This window comes from Oncorhynchus mykiss, chromosome 5 (assembly GCF_013265735.2).
Source record: "Oncorhynchus mykiss isolate Arlee chromosome 5, USDA_OmykA_1.1, whole genome shotgun sequence".
NCBI lineage: Eukaryota > Metazoa > Chordata > Actinopteri > Salmoniformes > Salmonidae > Oncorhynchus > Oncorhynchus mykiss.
Window position 1 is genome coordinate 27,777,750 of NC_048569.1, and position 21,697 is coordinate 27,799,446.

General features: G+C 42.1%; 1 protein-coding gene across 1 annotated transcript in view; it reads right to left on the reverse strand.

Moving 5' to 3' along the window:
- The window catches only part of LOC110522892 (transmembrane protein 132C-like), a 179,884-nt gene that overhangs the window by 12,895 nt on the left and 145,292 nt on the right, over positions 1-21,697 (reverse strand). The window contains exons 6-7 of the mRNA XM_036977176.1: positions 13,161-13,369; positions 9,332-9,614 (exon numbers count right to left, since the gene is read on the reverse strand). Of these exons, the coding sequence (XP_036833071.1) occupies positions 9,332-9,614; positions 13,161-13,369 (492 nt within the window). The remainder of the gene's footprint in view (positions 1-9,331; positions 9,615-13,160; positions 13,370-21,697) is intronic.

Consider the following 21,697-nt stretch of genomic DNA (forward strand, 5'->3'; position numbering starts at 1 on the left):
CATGGAGCCCCAGACCGAGGGTGATTGACCGTCATCTTGAACTTCTTCCATTTTCTAATAATTGTGCCAACATTTGTTGCCTTCTCACCAAGCTGCTTGCCTATTGTCCTGTAGCCCATCCCAGCCTTGTGCAGGTCTACAATTGTATCCCTGATGTCCTTACACAGCTCTCTGGTCTTGGCCATTGTGGAGAGGTTGGAGTCTGTTTGATTGAGTGTGTGGACAGGTGTCATTTATACAGGTAACGAGTTCAAACAGGTGCAGTTAATACAGGTAATGAGTGGAGAACACGATGGCTTCTTAAAGAAAAACTAACAGGTCTGTGAGAGCCGGAATTCTTACTGGTTGGTAGGTGATCAAATACTTATGTCATGCAATAAAATGCAAATGAATTACTTAAAAATCATGCAATGTGATTTTCTGGATTTTTGTTTTAGATTCTGCCTCTCACAGTTGAAGTGTACCTATGATAAAAATTACAGACCTCTACATGCTTTGTAAGTAGGAAAACCTGCTAAATCGGCAGTGTATAAAATACTTGTTCTCCCCACTGTAAGTGTCCGTGTTAGTGTCCCACTCATTGAAAGTGTTAGCTCTAGCCTTTAGCTCAGTGCAGATGTTGCCTGTAATCCATGGCTTCTGGTTGGGATATGTACATACTGTCACTGTGGGAACCAGGTCGTCGATGCACTTATTGATGAAGCCGGTGACTGATGTGGTATACTCCTCAATGCCATTGGATGCATCTCTAAACATATTCCAGCCTGTGCTAGAAAAACAGTCCTGTATTTTAGCATCCATGTCATCTGACCAATTCCGTATTGAGCGAGTCACTGGTACTTCCTGCTTTAGATTTAGCTTGTAAGCCAAGTGGAGGGCGAGGGAGAGCTTTGTATGCGTTACTGTGTGTGGAGTAAAGGTGGCCTTATACAGGTCATTGAGTGCAGTCTTAGTTGAGTGCAGTCTTATATTTTTACTATTTTCTACACTGGAGAATAATAGTGGAGATAACAAAACTATGAAATAACACATATAGAATCATGTAGTAACCAAAAAAGTGTTAAACAAATCAAAATATATTTTGTATTTGAGATTCTTCAAAGAAGACACCCTTTCCTTTGATGACAGTTTTGCAAACTCTTGGCATTCTCTCAACCAGCTTCACCTGGAATGTTTATAGTTTTGATGTCTTCACTATCATTCTACATGGTAGAAAATAGCAACAACAAAAAAAAACCTTGAACGAGTAGGTGTGTCAAAGCTTTTGACTGGTACTGTAGATGAGAACTCTCTTGGTAGATAGTGTGGTCTACAGCTTATCATGATGTACTCTACCTCAGGTGAGCAATATCTCGAGATCTCTTTAATATTAGACATCACGCACCAGCAATTATTGACAAATAGACACAAATCCCCGCCCCTCGTCTTACCAGACGTAGCTGCTCTGTCCTGCCGATGCACAGAGAAGCCAGCCAGCTCTATATTATCTGTATCGTCGTATAGCCACGTCTCGGTGAAACATAAGATATTACAGTTTTTAATGTCCTGTTGGTAGGATAGTCTGAATTGTAGATTGTCCAGTTTTTTCCAATGATTGCAAGTTGGCCAATAACACTGCGGGTAGTGGTGGTGTACCTACTCGTTGGTGAATTCTTACAAGACACTCTGCCCTCCTCCCCCCTTTTCTCTGTATTTTCTTTTTGCGAATGACAGGGATTTGGGGTTTGTCTTGACAAAGAATGTCTATCCTTCGTGTTGGACTCATTAAAGAAAAAATCTTTGTCCAGTTCGAGGTGAGGAATTACTGTTTTGATGTCCAGAAGCTCTTTTCGGTCATAAGAGATTGTAGCAGCAACTTTATGTACAGAATGAGTTACAAACAATGTGAAAAAAAACGAACAAACAAGTATAAATGGTACCATTATCAAGGAAGGCTACTACTTTTACCACTTTTAGTCTTGAAATCTTTGGCTGTTTACTACACTACCTTACTCACTCTGTTGAGGACATGGCCTCACAAGTGAATACTTAAAGAGATGGGTGGGGCTAAGGCTTAAGAGGGTGGGAACGATGCTGAATGGGTGTGAACAAAGAGGTATAAAAACTGAACCAAAACTTTTCAAGGACCATTTATCTTTTTAAGTGGGGTTACAAGTTTATAAACGTTCAAAGCAACATTACTTTGCCATTGTTATTCCGAATGCAGTTTATGACAGACCATTTTGAAGCTCTGAGTCTGTACTTCTGTCAAATGTCAAAAACACCTGTTAAAATGTTGGAATCGTCGGAAAGAGATGAGGTGTCACATTTGCAGTCTGTGGTTTGAAGTGATATGACCTCCCCACATGTGTTACCATGAGCATATATGTAGAGATACCTTGTTGTTAACTTGATGCATTAGGTCTATTTAGGACTATTTTATTATCTAAGTGGGTACATTGTGTCACTGGTCAGATTAAGCCAAAGCTTTATCCTAAAACCCAGCAGCACACCTACCACCACATTTTCATTCAATGTCCTTTAATCTACTCTAGAATTAAGTGAAATAAAATAATACATTAACAAAAGTAACTTAGAAAAGTAAAGAGGGCCTTTTTATATTACATCTGTTGGTGACATTGTGGAGGCATTGTCAAAACAATGAACCATTCGAAGCTGTATTTGAAGCTTGGGAAAAGCAGTGATTGCGCCTTTAAAAGCTAATAACCGGTTTTATGAGGTAAAGTGATTAATCAATTTAGCAGCAGCTAAAACAACAGGGCAGGGAGAGATGCATCTGACACATGAAATGGGTTTTATTATTGGTAACCTTGGAGACCCGGGACCATCTACTCCCTTTTCAGCAGATTTCTTTTTGATAGTTTGATTACAAGACCCTCCTTGACAATCGCAGTGATTGCTCTTTTTATCAGATTTTAATTCCAGACGATTGAGGAAGCTCTTGTTTGTAGCTGGATCTAAAATCACTCCAGTGAAGCGAGAGGCAATTTTGCTATCAAATAAAACTTCAAAGGCTCTCTAACAACACTGTCAATACTCATTTGAGGCTGCCGCATGTGGGGTTCTCTGAGTGCCAGTGTGTGTGTGCGCGCGCTTCAGGAAGGAGAGGAACAAATAAATGAAGAGAGAGGAGAGCATAGTGGGTTCTGTTTTTTGCGTTTGTGTGTTTCTTTGCATGTGAGTGATCAGCATCAGAACTATAGATTTGTTTACTGTGTGTGTGTGTGTGTGTGTGTGTGTGTGTGTGTGTGTGTGTGTGTGTGTGTGTGTGTGTGTGTGTGTGTGTGTGTGTGTGTGTGTGTGTGTGTGTGTGTGTGTGTTGGCGTAGCAGTGGGATGTCTGTTTTGATTGTCCCTTGTACATATCGTTTTTCTTCGTATATATTTTTATATATAATTTTCCATCTTCTGACTGAACATAATCTCCTGCAACCCGCCTCACCCAAAGTGGTATGGATCGGCTATTTTTTACACTTTAGAACCGGAACCCCCTTCAGCAGCTAGCCAGCTAACCAGCTACTAGCTAGTAGTCAGTTAGCCACTGCTAGTGGTCATCACCGTTAAGTCGGACATCTGCCAGCCTCAGCCCGGTAAACTCCTGCTAGCCTGCACAGTGCGAAATCAACACAGAGCATATCGGACTGCTTTCCTCTACCACATCTTCCTACCGCAAGCTCTGAACCTTTACTCCGGATCATCGCAGCTAGCTAACTGCTATCCGAGTGGCTACTCCTGGCTAACATCTCTGTCCCGAAGCAAGCACCAGTTAGGCTGGAGCTAGCCTCGAACCAGGCCCATCTCCTGGCTAGCCGAAGAGATCCATCAAGCACTTCCTGGGCTTCAATTACCTATTTTGACAATTGGCCTGGAGCCTATGCTGCTGACAGGGAGCCCTGCCGATCCATCACGTCTGGTCTACCGACGTAACCGTCCGAGGGGGTTTCTGTCCCGAAGCAAGCACCAGTTAGCCTGGAGCTAGCCTGGAGCTAGGCCCATCTCCTGGCTAGCCGAAGAGATCCATCAAGCACTTATTGGGCTTCAATTACCTATTTTGCCAATTGCTGCCGACACGGCGCCCCGCCTATCCATCACGACTGGCCTGCCGACATAACCGTCCTAGGGGGTTTCAACAGGCTCTCCCATTGCAACTTCCCCCTGAGGCCCATCTGCTAGCCTACTGCTAGCCCCGACCTGCTAGCTGTCTGAATCGCCGTGCCTCCAGCTCACCTAGCTACTCACTGGATCCTATGATCACTCGGCTACACATGCCTCCCCTAATGTCAATATGCCTTGTCTATTGCTGTTTTGGTTAGGACTGTTTGTCTTATTTCACTATAGAGCCTCCAGCCCTGCTCCATATGCCTTATGCCTAGCCCTTATGTTTCACCCCCCACACATTGCGGTGACCGCACCTGGCTTAAATGGTGCCTCTAGAGACTAAACCTCTCTCATCATCACTCAATGCCTCAGCTTACCTCCACTGTACTCACATCCTACCATACCCTTGTGTGTACATTATGCTTTGAATCTATTCTTCTTCAGAAACATGCTCCTTTTACTCACTGTTCCGAATGCACTAGACGACCAGTTCTTTTAACCTGTTGAAACTAGGGGTCATTTTTTTTATTTTGGGAAAAATAACATTCCCAAAGTAAACGGGCTATTTTTAAGGACCAGAAAATAGAATATGCATATAATTGACAGCTTAGGATAGAAAACACTCTAACGTTTCCAAACCTGTAAAGATATTGTCTGTGAGTATAACAGAACTGATATTGCAGGCAAAAGAATGAGAAAAATCAAATCAGGAACGCAGCGGTTTCTAAATAAGAGTCCCTTCCTATGCTTCCCTATTGAGCAGTGAATGGGATATCAACAAGATTCCTTTTCTATGGCTTCCTTAATGTGTCTCGTATCACAGGACATAGTTTCAGGCTTTTATTTTGAACGACAACATTCTGTCAGTGTCCACCTGATGGCTCTTTGTGTATTTCTCGCGCAAAAGACAGAGGTAGCCATTTTTCCAACCCGGTCTTACTGAAAAAAGCTCTGTTCCAGTTGATATATATTTGAATAGATATTTGAAAAACACCTGGAGGATTGATTATAAACAACGTTTGCCATGTTTCTGTCAATATTATGGAGCTAATTTTGAATATTTTTCGGCGTTGTCGTGACCGCAATTTCCGGTCGTTTTCTCAGCCAAACGTGAAGAACTAATTTTTGGGGAAAAAAGGAACATTTGCTATCTAACTGGGAGTCTCGTGAGTGAAAACATCCGAAGCTCATCAAAGGTCAATTATTTAATTTGATTGCTTTTCTGATTTTTCTGCTGCTAGCTAGGCATAATGCTATGCTAGGCTATCGATAAACTTACACAAATGCTTGTCTTGCTTTGGCTGTAAAGCATATTTTCAAAATCTGAGATGACAGGGTGATTAACAAAAGGCTAAGCTGTGTTTGAATATATTTCACTTGTGATTTCATGAATATCAATATTTTCTAGTAAGATTTTTTGTCCGTTGTGTTATGCTACTTAGTGTCAGTTGATGACAATTCTCCCGGATCCGGGATGGGTAGTTGTTAAGGGATTTTTTATTAATAATGACTAATTATGAATACATTTCAATCAGGACTGACTAATCAGAATACTATTATGTTACAGTATAGATGTATGAATTTTCTTTTAATCCTAGTACTGAATATAATGTGTGTAAATATAATCAAGAATTAATTAATTAATCAAGAACTGTCTTTTCCTTGGTAGAAATGAATGAACTTATAGTCAGACTGGCTAGAATGCTTATCTACACAGGCAGACCTTGGCTTGGTCGTAAATTATCTAAGTAGGGAGAGACGATGTGGGAAGGCTTGAGAACTATACAGCAATTGTACTGGAGTGGAGATGAGACGGGATGGTACGAAAACTAATGACGTCATTTTCAGTTTATAACCTGTGGTAAACTGTATCATGTTCAGTACTCTCGAGAATAAATGCTGCTGATTGATTTTGAAACTGGTCTCTGTCCATTTTATGCAAATAAGAGTCTTACAAATTCTTAGGAATTGACAGAGTGTTTAATTTTAATTGGGTATTAAAACATATGGGAATTTAATTCCTGTAACAGTAGTTCCAAGAGTTAACCTTTAGCCGTGTTCTTATCCTTCTCCTCCCTCTGTTCCTCTGGTGATGTAGAGGTTAACCCAGGCCCTGCAGCCCCCAGCATCACTCCAATTCCCCAGGCGCTCTCATTTGTTGACAAAAAAAAAAAAAAAAAGTATTGGTTTCATGCATGTTAACATTAGGAGCCTTTTTTTTTTCACTGCTTCAGCACACTCCGCATTCCCGGATGTCCTAGCCGTGTCTGAATCCTGGCTTAGGAAGGCCACCAAAAATCCTGAAATTTCCATCCCTAAATATAAAATTTTCCGACAAGCTAGAACTGCCAAATAATTTGTGCTTCTACTTTTAAAAATCCACCATTCCAGAAACAAGTCTCTCACCGTTGCTTCTTGTTATAGACCCCCCTCATCCCCCAGCTGTGCCCTGGACACCATATGTGAATTTATCGTCCTCCCATCTATCTTCAGAGTTCGTACTGTTAGGTGACATAAACTGGGACATGCTTAACACCCCGGCCGTCCTACAATATAAGCTAGATGCCCTCAATATCACACAAATTATCAAGGAACCTACCAGGTACAACCCTAAATCCGTAACCATGAGCACCCTCTTAGATATCATCCTGACCAACTTGCCCTCTAAATACACCTCTGCTGTCTTCAACCAGGATCTCAGCGATCACCTCATTGCCTGCGTGCATAATGGATCCACAGTCAAATGACCACCCCACATCACTGTCAAACGCTCCCTAAAACACTTCAGCGAGCAGGCCTTTCTAATTGACCTGGCCCTGGTATCCTGGAAGGATATTGACCTTATCCCGTCAGTAGAGGATGCCTGGTTGCTCTTCAAAAGTGCTTTCCTTTCCATCTTAAATAAGCATACCCCATTCAAAAAATGTTGAACTAAGAACAGATATAGCCCTTGGTTCACCCCAGACTTGACTGCCCTTGACCAGCACAAAAACATCCTGTGGCATTCTGCATTAGCATCGAATAGCCTCCCTTTTCAGGGAAGTCAGGAACCAATTTACTCAGTCAATTAGGAAAGCTAAGGCTATCATTTTCAAACAGAAATTTGCTTTCTGTAGCACTAATTCCAAAAAGTTTTGGGACACTGTAAAGTCCATGGAGAATAAGAGCACCTCCTCCCAGTTGCCCAATGCACTGAGTATAGGAAACACTGTCACCACCGATAAATCTATTATAATTGATCATTTATTAAGCATTTTACCACGGCTGGCCATGCTTTCCACCTGGCTACCCCTACGCCGACCAACATCTCAGCACCACTGCAGCAACTCCCCACCCCCACCCCCGCTCCTCCTTCACCCAGACCGTTGATGTTCTGAAAGAACTGCAAAATCTGGATCCCTACAAATCAGCTGGGCTAGACAATCTGGACCCTCTCTTTCTAAAATTATCAACCTCTCTTTGTGTCGTCTGCCTTTCCTCCCAGTTCTCTGCTGCCAATGACTGAAACTAATTGCAAAAATCTCTGAAGCTGGAGTCTTATACCTCCCTCTCTAACTTTAAGCATCAGCTGTCAGAGCAGCTTACCGATGGTACCTGTACACAGCCAATCTGTAAATAGCACACCCGACTTTCTCATCCCCATATTATTACTTACCCTCTTGCTCTTTTGCACCCCAGTATCTCTACTTGCACATCATCATCTGCACATCTTTCACTCCAATATTAACGCTAATGTCATTCCCTGACCTTACAGATCCTTATTTATTCTCTATGTTTGGTTAGGTCAGGGTGTGACTCGGGTGGGAAAATCTATGTTTTCTATTTCTTTGTTGTTTTGCCGAGTGTGGTTCCCAATCAGAGGTCTATTGTTGTCTCTGATTGGGGATCATATATAAGTTGTGATTTTCCGTTTGAGTTTTGTGGGGTGTTATTTTCTGTTTAGTGTCTGTGCCTGACGGAACTGTTCGCTTTCATTTTTTTTGATTGGTTATTTTTGTTTGAGTGTTTCTTGAAAATAAATATCATGAACACTTTCCACGCTGCGCTTTGGTCCACTCTTCCTTCCACCGATGAGAGCCATTACAGCTAAATTTTAATTAGTTTTCGCCTCTAGGGCCTATTTATTGCCTACCTCCCTACTCTCCTACATTTGTACACACTATGCATAGATTTTTCTATTTTTCTTTTCTTTTGTGTTATTGACTGTGCGTTTGTTAATGTGTAACTCTGTGTTGTTGTTTTTGTCGCAGTGCTTTGCTTTATCTTAGCCAGGTCGCAGTTGTAAATGAGAACTTGTTCTCAACTGGCCTACCTGGTTAAATAAAGATAAGCCCCCTATAATAGCACAGTAGGGGAGGGACAGTGACATGATGGCTTTGTAGCAGAGTGAATAATTACAGGGTTATCAAGGTTGCCGTTAACATTCATAATGTGCCTCTCCACTCTTATTGAGTCATAGACATTCTCAAACCATCCAAAAGGACGCAAAAAAAAATAGAGGGTCAACACAGTGCAACCATTGATATGATTTCTATCAATTTCGCTTCTGTTTCTGCCTCTGGGCCAAGGTCGCCATTGGAAATGAGAAAAGGTTCTCAACTGACAACCGGGATAACATAAAGGTAATAGGGCATTGTACACCGACACACACAACTGAAACTCATCAATAAGGAGAAGAGATGCAGGTCCATGGCTCAGGCCTTGGCAAAGCTGTTGTGCTGTTGGGGAAAAGCTTGATCGATTGTGTTTTACACCGTAAGTGGACACAGTAATGATCTAAATGGGATGGGGCATGTGAGTGTGGTGTGTGAGCCTACATGCCCTCAGAGACTCAGGAGCCTTTATTGGCCGTGCCGCAGTCTCACGTTGCTTTGTCAGGCCCTGATTGGCTAAGTGTTTATGTTGTGCCGAGATCGATTCTGTTGCCTTTTTAAAGTCTCCCTTGCAACGAGCCTCGGTCTATTTTGTATTTTCCAATCGTTCCTCCTCCACTCCCCATCCTCTATTATTTTGTCCAAGCAGGTGCTCTCTTTCTTTCTTTCTTTCTTTCTCTCACTCTCTCTTAATCATGTTGTTTCTTTCTCTCCCTTGCTCTCTCTCACAAACGAATACTCTCATTATCACTCTTTCCCCCACTATCTCTCTCTCCCCCTTTCGATCACACCCTCCCTATCTCCCTCGCTCTCTCTCTCTCTCTTTCTCTTGCTCTCTCTCTCTCGCTCTGTCTGTCTCACCTGTAGTTTGGCTATGCCGGTGCTGAGTCCCATCAGGACCTGTCCCTTCAGTAGGCGGGCCACACGTTGGTCCTCCACCCTCAGCGAATCCTGGACCAGGTCAGTCACGTCCACCTGCCAATCACTGCCCAGCAGGAAGTCCTGTTGGCCCAGCCCATCAGCTCCTAGGGCCATAAAGTGTGTGAGGACCCGCACCGTGGTGCTCTGGTACTGAGGGACACAGCCACTCTCTGTCCTCTCACTGTCCACTTCATCACCATCATCCTCACTCACCCTCTCATACCTGGAGGAAAGAAAAAGAAAAGCGCTTGTTAAGAAGCAGAATAAAAGGAGCCTTAAAGTTTACACAGTTTACTGCAGTTACCACAGACACATTTGAACGTGGGTATTTGTTTACTCCGGAGCAAAATATCAAATAAATACAATGCAACCAAATTTCAGAGTAAAAATATGTTTACTTGCAATGTGTTTTTAGTTTTTATAAAAAATGATCTACTCTATTCTATTCCTCCATTACTCGGACTTCTCTGTCTCTATCTTCTCCTATAATATTTGCCATTGTTTGAATTGAAAGAGAGATTGAAAGCCTGGCCTATAGGGACCCAGTCTTCCAACTTGGTCTCAGAGTATTTTGTATTATTCTGTATGTAAATCTGAACACTCCATTTAGTATGACATGTTATATTATGTAAAATGTCTCTAACACTAAACATACAAATATGTATTTTACAGATAAAAGGAAGGTAAAATCTTATAGTTAGCCATTTTATAATTTTATTATGCTATATTTAGAAAGCATATAAGTAATTTCAAGCCAAATTCATACAGTCTTGTTGAATAGGAAATATATCATATAAAATATGTAATATATATTAATATTTTATATTTTATACTGAATCCTCAAAAATGACTACACCTCAGCAATTTATAACTATTTTTACCAGAAAGGTGAGATTTGAACCTTTCTTTGAGTATGCAGCATTACTAGTTAATAATGTTTATGGCCCTCTCATGATGAATAACTACTTTTGGGGATTACATAGATTAAATCTTTGATTACATTTAGTTAAATTTAGCTGGTTACGAATTCTAGCTAGGTGGCTAGGTGGCTAATGATAGGGGCTAGTTTTAAGGTTGAGATTAAGTTTAGGAGTTAGGTTAAAGGGTTATGGTGCAAAGTAGCTAAAAAGTAGTAAGTAGTTAAAAAATGGCAAATTATCTAAAATGCTAGAGTTGTCCGTGATGAGATTCAAACTTGCAGCCTTTCGGTTGCTAGCCGTTTCTGTTATGCACCCACCCATCTATCCATCCACCCCGACGAACCACCCTCCTTTCGTTTTTGCATTAATACGTTTTCATGTTCAAAATTGTCCTCTCTCCTCAAACAATAGCATGGTATTCTTTCTCTGTAATAGCTACTGTAAATTGAACAGTGCAGTTAGATTAACAATAAGTTAATAAGTTTCAGCCAATATCAGATATATCTATGTCCTGGGAAATGTTCTTGTTACTTACAACCTCGTGTTAATCGCATTAGCTTACGTTAGTGCAACACAACCGTGGAAGGGAAACCGATCCCAAAGTATTGACCTTTCTCTTGCATTTCAAATATGGTGGTAAAAAAAACACTGGTTGGTCTTCTATTGTGTTATATTCTACAACATTCAATTCACATTTCCACAAACTTCAAAGTGTTTCCTTTCAAATGGTACAAAGAAAATGCATATCCTTGCTTCAGGTCCTGAGCTACAGGCAGTTAGATTTGGGTATGTCATTTAGACGAAAATTGAAAAAAAGGGGGGCTATCCCTAAGAAGTTTTAATAAACAAATTAGGCACATTTGGGCAGTCTTGATACAACATTTTGAACAGAAATGCAATGGATCATTGGATCAGTCTAAAACTGTGCACACACACTGGTGCCATCTAGTGGACAAAATCTAAATTGCATCTGGGCTGGAATAGTACATTATGGCATTTCTCTTGCATTTCAAAGATGATGGTACAAAAAAATACTAAAGAACTGTTGGTTTTTTCTTTGTATTATCTTTTACCAGATTGATTGTGCTATAGTCTACTACATTCCTTTCACATTTCCATACACTTCAAAGTGTTTCCGTTTAAATGGTACCAAGAATATGTATATCCTTGCTTCAGGGCCTGAGCTACAGGCAGTTAGATTTGGGTATGTAATTTTAGGCAAACATTTTTAAAAAAGGGGGTAATCCTTAAGAGGTTTTAAGTAACCATACCAAAGGTAACATACAGTTTCATACTAAATGGAGTGTCTCAGAGTTACATACAGAATAATATGAAATTATCTTAGACCAGGTTGAGTCTTTTTCATCTACTGTGATGAACCCCATACAGCAGCAATAGGGCTGATTAGGTAAAGTACAGACCAGGGAGAGGCACCTGTCTTCAGCCCAATGACAGACAGAACGTGGGCCAGAGACTCTAAACTCCTGTAAACAGTGTAGCAATGTGAAAAACCATAAACATGGAGGCCACAGCCATTATCCTGATACCACTCCAATCTCCATTCTCTCGTTCTCTCTACCTTACATGTTTTCTCATTCAAATCTCTCTCTTTCTCTCTCTCCACTCAGTTCACACCCTCTCTCTCGTTCTTTCTCCACTGAATTAGTTTTCTTTAAAAACAACCCCCTCCCCATCCCCCTCTGTTCTCTGGGCCAGGCCAGGTGGTTGGGCGAAGTGCGACACTGACAACTTCCATTAGGTTTAATGATGCTTGGCCATCCAGCCAGAAAAACAGACTGACAGGTTAACATGCTGGAGCTGACTGGCGTAGGTGCCCGGGCCCCCCATTCCTCCCCCCTCCACCTCTTCACCGGAGGGATGACACACACGTCAGCCTAATCGAGGTGACATTTGCAGCAGGGCGCAGACAAAAGCATGCAAGCCGTGTTCTCACTGATGACCGTCAGGACAGATAAGGTCTGGGCGTATAATGAGCTCGCTTTCAGACCCACGACTCGACTGGCCATTTCACCTCTCCTACCCACTGGACTAGAGTGATCATGGGCTCAGAGAGGGCCATGAAAGCAGGGGCATATGTGTTAGAACGCCACCTGGTGGCCCCAGGGTTAAAGGGTTGCACAGTGCATTGGGGATAATGATGTATGTTGAAGTGGATTCGAGCATGCATTGTGCAAGGTAACTGAACAATCTACAGAACATATGCCTCAAGCTAAAGAACTCAAGCTTAATTGCCCAAATTTAATTGCCCGTACTATAACAATGAGAGAAAATAAAAGACAGACTCAAACTCTATTCTTCTCTCTCTTTCTTCATTGTTCAGACATGGCTTTGCAACCAATAAATCTTGCTTTCACAACAAACAGAAACAAGACTGGCTGTGTAAGGACATTTCCAGAATGTTGTGGAGGTGATAACAGATATGTTAGTCTTGCGCCTGGCTAACAGAAAGTGAGTCAGCGACAGAAATGAGAGACAGAGTCATGGCAGTAATTGAAAGTCAAATTTTTCCCTCAGAGAGGCCACCGACGTCACCTGGGTATCCTGATCACAGCAGTGGCCATAGACAGGGGAGTGATGGGAAGAGGAAAGGTGTAGGTGTCATGATTAAGACATTAGCATTCTCACAGTTATTCTAAACTGCCAGATGAAGATACTAAATAAGTGGTAAATATGTGGGAGGTGGTGATACAACCATCAAAATTAACAAGATGCTTGAAGATGATTCTTGAAAGTTAGTATTTTACTTTGCATCGCAATCACTGTTTAAGTCAATTTCCCAAGCAGTTTGAACCAGGTAATACATCTCACTATCTGGTAAAACTACTGACCTCTTGGTGCCGGCGGCCACGGGGACTCTCCAGCCCTTGATCTGGCTGAGTTCGGGGTTGGCTATGTCGATAAGCAGGGGGAGGCGGGGCATCCACACACTCATCTCCAGTTGGGCACTCAGGTAGCTGTAGGTGAAGTTGAGCACCATCCTCATCCTCCCCCTCGTCTCCTTCCCATTAACAAACACATAGTCACAACGATCTGACACCTGGGAGGAAGAGGATGAGAGAGAGGAGAAATAGGGAAACGTGTTATTAAGAGAAAAACAAAAGAAACTACACCTACACTGAGTGTACAAAACATTAAGGACACCTGCTCTTTCCTTGACATAGACTGACCAGGTGAATCCAGGTGATCCCTTATTGCCACTTCTTAAATCCACTTCAGTCAGTATAGATGAAAGGGAGGAGACAGATTAAAGAAGGATTTGTAAGCCTTGAGACAAATGAGACCTGTATTGTGTATGTGTGCCATTCAGAGGGTGAATGGGCAAGACACAGTATTTAAGTGCCTTTGAACGGGGTATGGTAGTAGGTGCCAGGCACACCAGTTTGCGTCAAGAAATACAACTCTACTAGGTTTTTCACGCTCAACTGTTTCCCATGTGTATCAAGAATCGTCTACCACCCAAAGGGCATCCATCCAACTTGACACAACTGGACGAAGCATAGGAGTCAACATTGGCCAGCATCCCTGTGGACTGCTTTTGAAACCTTGCACAGTCCATGCCCCAATGAATTGAGGCTGCTCTGAGGGCAACAGGGGGTGCAACTCAATATTAGGAAGGCGTTATTAATGTTTTGTACACTCAGTTTAAGTTCAAAATGTAGGCTACTGCTTTATGAAAGAATAAGATACAACAGTATATTCAGTGTCTAAGGGAAGTCCAGGGTCGAAGTTGCATCAAATTATTTCTATGCAAATATTAGTCATACAAGTTTGTACAGCTAGAGGGAGACAACAATGTTATTCTTATGTCCTTCAAAGACTTGACATTGCTCCCTCTGCTCTGTAATGATACAGATGACAGATTTGGCATTCCTTGAGCAAGCCCTTGAAGTCTCTATTCAAGTGTGTGTGTGTGTGTGTGTGTGTGTGTGTGTGTGTGTGTGTGTGTGTGTGTGTGTGTGTGTGTGTGTGTGTGTGTGTGTGTGTGTGTGTGTGTGTGTGTGTGTGTGTGTGTGAGCGCGCGCGTGTCAGTGGAAGCTGCTGAGGGGAGGACGGCTCATAGTAATGGCTGGAATGGAGTCAATGGAATGGTTTCAACCAATGGAAACCACATGTTTTATACCATTCCATTGACTCCCTTCCAGCAAATATTATGAGCCGTCCTCCCCTCCTTGGCCTCCACTGGTGTGTGTGTGTGTGTGTGTGTGTGTGTGTGTGTGTGTGTGTGTGTGTGTGTGTGTGTGTGTGTGTGTGTGTGTGTGTGTGTGTGTGTGTGTGCGCGCACGCACACAGATAAGCCCAGTGTGGAGGAACGGGCCACAAATCTCAACAGATGGACCAGAGAAAGACACAAATCCCAATTGCCAATCAAGAAACAAAACCCTGGCTCCAGGTCACCCCTCTTTATGATTGGCTAAATCTGCTCTGTCTCCTCCAATCAGTTCCAAAGCCTCTCAGATATAGATCGACCAATGGCATGGCAGGGTTTCTGAAGAGCATCTTCGAAACGTATGAACTTCTACCTTCAAACAACCTAAACCACTCGATCAGGCATGTATTCTTTCACAAAAGACTGGGAGGACAGATTTTGTTTTAGTTTCTCCATATGCAACGGCTTGTCAAAGCCTGTCATGTATAATCACAACCATTTTCCATTCATCTGAAGCTTTGGATGGAGCGATAATGAAGATGGGCATCACTGTTAATCTCAGCATGCCCACAGTTTGGGTGTGCAATTAGTCTTTTATAAATCTAGTCAAAAGCAGACTATCATCACTCTTCGCTGGAAGTGTCTTGGCAGTTTTTTCCACAAATGATGTGTCAGAACATCCACTCCTAATAGATTCACTCTGTCAGTTCTCTCTATCTCTTCTCTCCTCTCGCTCTCCTTTTCTCTCTCTCTCTCTCTCTCTCTCTCTCTCTCTCTTTATCCCCTTCTCTCTCTCTCTTCCTCGCTCTCTGTGCCTCTCTTCTCACCCGTCTTCTATCTTTGACTAACTGTCATTAAAACGGGCTGTGTATCAGAACCTACTTTAACCTGGGAGAAGCTTCTATAGCTTCTCTATGTTGACCTGTTCCTTCCTTCCTTCCTTCCTTCCTTCCTTCCTTTCTTTCTTTCTTTCTTTCTTTCTTTCTTTCTTTCTTTCTTTCTTTCTTTCTTTTTTTCTTTCTTTCTTTCTTTCTTTCTTTCTTTCTTTCTTTCTTTCTTTCTTTCTTTCTTTCTTTCTTTCTTTCTTTCTTTCTTCCTACACTGCCTTTCAATCCACTACCACTGTACTGTAAAGTACTTGATGTAGGCTAGTTTAAAGGATTCACATTCCCTCTATATCTGTATGTGACTATAAGACTTTTTCTCGTTTGAATGGGAATAAATAGTTTGGTTTAGAAAATAATAGAAAAACAAACATGTGTGTGTGTTATCTGACATAGAAAATGAAACATACCCAGCTATATTTACATGCACACACAAGCACGCACAATCCTTCTCCTCCCTCTTCTCATTTCCCAGACACTGTGCAGGTTTTTAAAAAGTCACCCAACCAGAAAGCGATCTGAAACAATCCACTTCACTCCTTATTAAGCCTCCGTGATATCTATCTATCTCTCTCTCTCTCTTTCTCTCTGCATTCTATTTTAACTATCTCCAGTTTTAGAGAAAAAGGTGCTATCTAGAACCTAAAATGGTTCTTTGCCTATCGCTATTGGATAACCCTTTGAAGAACCTTTTTGGTTCCAAATAGAAACCTCTTGGGTTCCTTTCCATAGAGGGTTCTACGTGGAACCCAAAACCAGAAACCCTTTTGGAACCCTTTTTTCTAAGACTGTATATGTCCCTTCATCTGTCAATAACTATTCAACTACAAAGTTGAATTTTAAAGTTAATTTGAGGCTTCCGAAACTTTGACACGGAATGTTCCACATCAAGTAACAAATATAGACATTGCCATCATATTGATTTTCTCTGTAATTGTCGGGCCGTGGATATGTGAAGAAAATGTGTTATTTTACAGTGTTCTTTGGCTAGAAGAGAATAATTCAATAACGTTGCATGCAACAGACAATTACTATAACGTTCATTATTCAAGCTTATAGAACATAATGCTTTGTTTGAGTGAAATTACCAAGAGTAGCTTGGAAAGAGACATGCATGTACATGTGGGGTAAGTTGAGTAATATCTTACATTCAGCATCACTCCGTAAAGGGAAACATACTGTTATTTCTAACAAAGATATCTACATATATTTCAGGATGTTGAGTATCCCTGGAAATACTCAGAATTCATGTAAACTTTACAGTTTTGTAAACACAGCTTGTCCAAACAAAAGTGGTCTCTTGGCACAACTTGCAGTACCCTGGGCATGGAGTAAATTGAGTTGCGGGACATGGTAAGTTAAGCTGCCAAAGAATATCTGTGTTGAATGAAAAAGGACCACTAGCTTTTTAAAACCATGTCTATCTTTATTTCCCAAACACAATTCAACACAATCACAATCACTTTTTTGTTCTTGAATAAATGTAAGCATATTTTAATACAGGCTAACAAACACATTGTACTTAAAAAAAACTATACATTGTCAGAAAGGTGCAGTGAAATGTTTTTTTTTTTTACAGTGTCAGCCATAATAGTACAGCCCTGGAGCAAATTAGGGTTAAGTGCCTTGCTCAAGGATACATCAACATATTTTCACTTTGTCAGCTCAGGTATTCAAACCAGCAACCTTTCAGTTACTGGACCAACACTCTAACTGCTAGGCTACCTGCTATCCTGACACCCTAACTTTGCTCCTGAGTGGCACAGTGGTCTAAGGCACTGCATCTCAGTGCTAGAGGTGTCACTACAGGCCATGGTTCAATCCCGGGCTGTATAACAACTGGCTGTGATCGGGAGTCCCATATGGCGGTGCACAATTGGCCCAGCATCGTCCGGGTTAGGGGAGGGATTGCCAGGGTAGGCCAATATTGTAAAACAAATGATTTGTTAATTGACTTAATAATAAATAATAAAACAAAACTACCTATTTTCCCATGTGGTTTCTTCTTTCCTAAATATTTAGTCAAATTATACATGTTGTTTCCTAGAAACAAGGGTGGCTCATCTTATCCCTTTGGCTTACCCCACTCTCCCCTACTGTACATTGTGTTTAAGTACACTAGTGTTGTCTTAGTTGTCTTTAGGGCTCCTGAGTGGCGCAGCAGTCTAAGGCACTGCATTTGTTATTGTGGAAAAGTAAACGGATGAAATTATTAATCTCACTGTTGTCACACATCTACCTCTTATGATTGAAATAGTGGATCAAACCTAATCATTACTGTTGATTTGTTTATTCATCTCAGAGACTATCACAATCATATTAGGTTTTGACAGTGTAATCTTCCAATAACACCAAGACCCATGAGGTTTAGAATCACCATCAACATTATGAAACCTACAGTGAGCTCTCACTCTCACACACACAACTTCAAATGTACAACCAGAAACACACACAAAGTAAATAAACACACATATACACAAACACACACCCTTACACACAAACACACCCATGTGCACTCATCCCTCAGAGGAGGGGGAGTTTGGCTACACTCTTCCCCCTCTCTCTCATTGTCATATCCTAAGTATTTAGCAGTGTGTGCTATTTGAGACAAAAAACAGGGAGGGACATTGAGAGTGGAGCGCTGTCTGTCTATTGGTGGTGAATAGAATACATGTAGCATCTATATTATTCGGAGCCGTCTAATTACCACCACAAACCGATGCTGGCACTAAGACCACACTCAACCAACTCTATAAGGCCATAAGCAAATAAGAAAATGCTCATCCAAAAGCGGTGCTCCTTGTGGCCGGGGACTTTAATGCAGGTAAACTTAAATCTGTTTTACCTCATTTCTACCAGCATGTCACATGTGAAAGCAGAGGAGAAACAAACTCTAGACCACATTTACTCCACACACAGAGATGCATACAAAGCTCTCCCTCGCCCTCCATTTGGCAAATCTGAACATAATTATATCCTCCTGATTCCTGCTTACAAGCAAAAACTAAAGCAGGAAGTGCCCGTGACTCCCTCAATTCGGGATGACGCAGATGCTATGCTACAGGACTGTTTTGCTAGCATAGACTGGAATATGTTCTGGGATTCATTCAATGGTATTGAGGAGTATACCACCCCAGTCATCGACTTTATCAATAAGTGCATCATCGACCTCTCCCCTACAGTGACCGTACATACATATCCCAACCAGAAGCCATGGATTACAGGCAGCATCAAGCTAAGGGCTAGACGCTTATAAGAAATTCCGCTATGCCCTCAGACGAAACATCAAACAAGAAAAGCGTCAATACAAGGATTAAGATTGAATCCTACTACACAGGCTTTGACACTCGTTGGATGTGGCAGGGCTTGAAAACTATTATGGACTACAAAGGGAAACCCAGACGCGAGCTGCCCAGTGACACGAGCCTACCAGATAAGCTAAATGCCTTTTATGCTCGCTTTGGGGCAAGCGACACTGAAGCATGCACGAGAGTACCAACTGTTCTGGACGACTGTGTGATATTGATCTCGGTAGCCGATGTGAGCAAGACCTTTTTAAACAGGTCAACATTCACAAAGCAGCGGGGACAGACGGATTACCAGGACGTGTACTCAGAGCATGCGCGGACCAACTGGCAAGTGTCTTCACTGACATTTTCAACCTCTCCCTGACAGAGTCTGTAATACCAACATGTTTCAAGCAGGCCACTGTAGTCCCTGTGCCCAAGAAAGCGAAGGTAACCTACCTAAATGATTACCGCCCCGTAGCACTCACGTTGGTAGCCATGAAGTGCTTTGAAAGACTGGTCATGGCTCACATCAACAGCATCCTCCCGGATACACTAGATCCACTCCAATTCGCATACTACCCCAACAGATCCACAGATGGTGCAATCTCAATCGCAGTCCACACTGCCCTTTCCTACCTGGACAAAAGCAACACCTATGTGAGAATGCTGTTCATTGACAACAGCTCAGCGTTCAACACCGTAGTGCCCACAAAGCTCATCACTAAGCTAAGGATCCTGGGACTAAACACCTCCCTCTGCAACTGGATCCTGTACTTCCTGACGGGCCGCCCCCAGGTGGTAAGGGTAGGCAACAACATGTCTGCCATGCTGATTGTCAACACTGGGCCCCTCAGGGGTGTCTACTTACTCCCCTCCTGTACTCCCTGTTCACCCACGACAGCGTGACCAAACACGACTTCAACACCATCATTAAGTTTGCTGACGACACAACGGTGATAGGCCTGATCAATGACAACGATGAGACAGCCTATAGGGAGGAGGTCAGAGACCTGGCAGTGTGGTGCCAGAAGAACAACCTCTCCCTCAATGTGAGCAAGACAAAGGAGCTGATCGTGGACTACAGTGAAAGGCGGGCAGAGCAGGCCCCCATTAACATTGATGGGGCTGTAGTGGAGTGGGTCGAGAGTTTCAAGTTCCTTGGTGTCCAAATCACCAACAAACTATTATGGTCCAAACACACAAAGACAGTCAACTGCTCAGCTTCTGACCTTAAGGCGCTACAGAGGGTAGTGCATACGGCCCAGTACATCACTGGGGCCAAGCTTCCTGCCATCCATGAAGTACATACTAGGCGGTGTCAGAGGAATTGTTAGAGACTCCAGTCACCCAAGTCATAGACTGTTTTCTCTGCTACCGCATGGCAAGCAGTACCCGGAGCACCAAGTCTAGGACCAAAAGGTTACTTTACAGCTTCTCCCCCTAATTGCTGAACAATTAATATAATGGTCACCAGACTATATACATTGACACCCCCCCCCCCTCCTCCTCCATTTGTTTTGTACACCGCTGCTACTCGCTGTTTATTATCTATGCATAGTCACTTCACCCCATCCTACATGTACAAATTACCTCAACTAACCTGTACCCCGCACATAGACTCGGTACCGGTACCCCCTGTATATAGCCTCATTATTGTTATTTTATTGTGTTACTTTGAATAATTTTTTACTTTAGTTTATTTGGTAAATATTTTCTTAACTCTTTCTTGAACTGCACTGTTGGTTAAGGGCTTGTAAGTAAACATTTCACGGGAAGGTCTACACTTGTTGTATTCGGCGCATGTGACAAATACAGTTTGATTTGATTGTGTCTCTACCCTCTGGCCTAACAGGTCAAAATAGTCATCTCTCTCTCTCTCTAATGGTTAAAACAGCAAACAATTTACAACCAGGAGCAGATTACATACAGTACTTCAAAAGATTTCAAGGGTATTTCTATCACCAAGGGAAAGTTTAAGAACGTTTGATCATTTCTAATACTGTATATACAGTGGGGCAAAAAAAGTATTTAGTCAGCCACCAATTGTGCAAGTTCTCCCACTTAAAAAGATGAGAGAGGCCTGTAATTTTCATCATAGGTACACTTCAACTATGACAGACAAAATGAGAAAAAAAATCCAGAAAATCACATTGTAGGATTTTTTATGAATTTATTTGCAAATTATGGTGGAAAATAAGTATTTGGTCAATAACAAAAGTTTATCTCAATACTTTGTTATATACCCTTTGTTGGCAATGACAGAGGTCAAACGTTTTCTGTAAGTCTTCACAAGGTTTTCACACACTGTTGCTGGTATTTTGGCCCATTCCTCCATGCAGATCTCCTCTAGAGCAGTGATGTTTTGGGGCTGTTGCTGGGCAACATGGACTTTCAACTCCCTCCAAAGATTTTGAATAGGGTTGAGATCTGGAGACAGGCTAGGCCACTCCAGGACCTTGAAATGCTTCTTACGAAGCCACACCTTCGTTGCCCGGGCGGTGTGTTTGGGATCATTGTCATGCTGAAAGACCCAGCCACGTTTCATCTTCAATGCCCTTGCTGATGGAAGGAGGTTTTCACTCAAAATCTCACGATACATGGCCCCATTCATTCTTTCCTTTACACGGATCAGTCGTCCTGGTAACTTTGCAGAAAAACAGCCCCAAAGCATGATGTTTCCACCCACATGCTTCACAGTAGGTATGGTGTTCTTTCGATGCAACTCAGCATTCTTTGTCCTCCAAACACAATGAGTTGTGTTTTTACCAAAAAGTTATATTTTGGTTTCATCTGACCATATGACATTCTATGACATTGTTACTTTGGTCCCAGCTCTCTGCAGGTCATTCACTAGGTCCCCCCGTGTGGTTCTGGGATTTTTGCTCACCGTTCTTGTGATCATTTTGACCCCATGGGGTGAGATCTTGCGTGGAGCCCCAGATCGAGGGAGATTATCAGTGGTCTTGTGTGTCTTCCATTTCCTAATAATTGCTCCCACAGTTGATTTCTTCAAACCAAGCTGCTTACCTATTGCAGATTCAGTC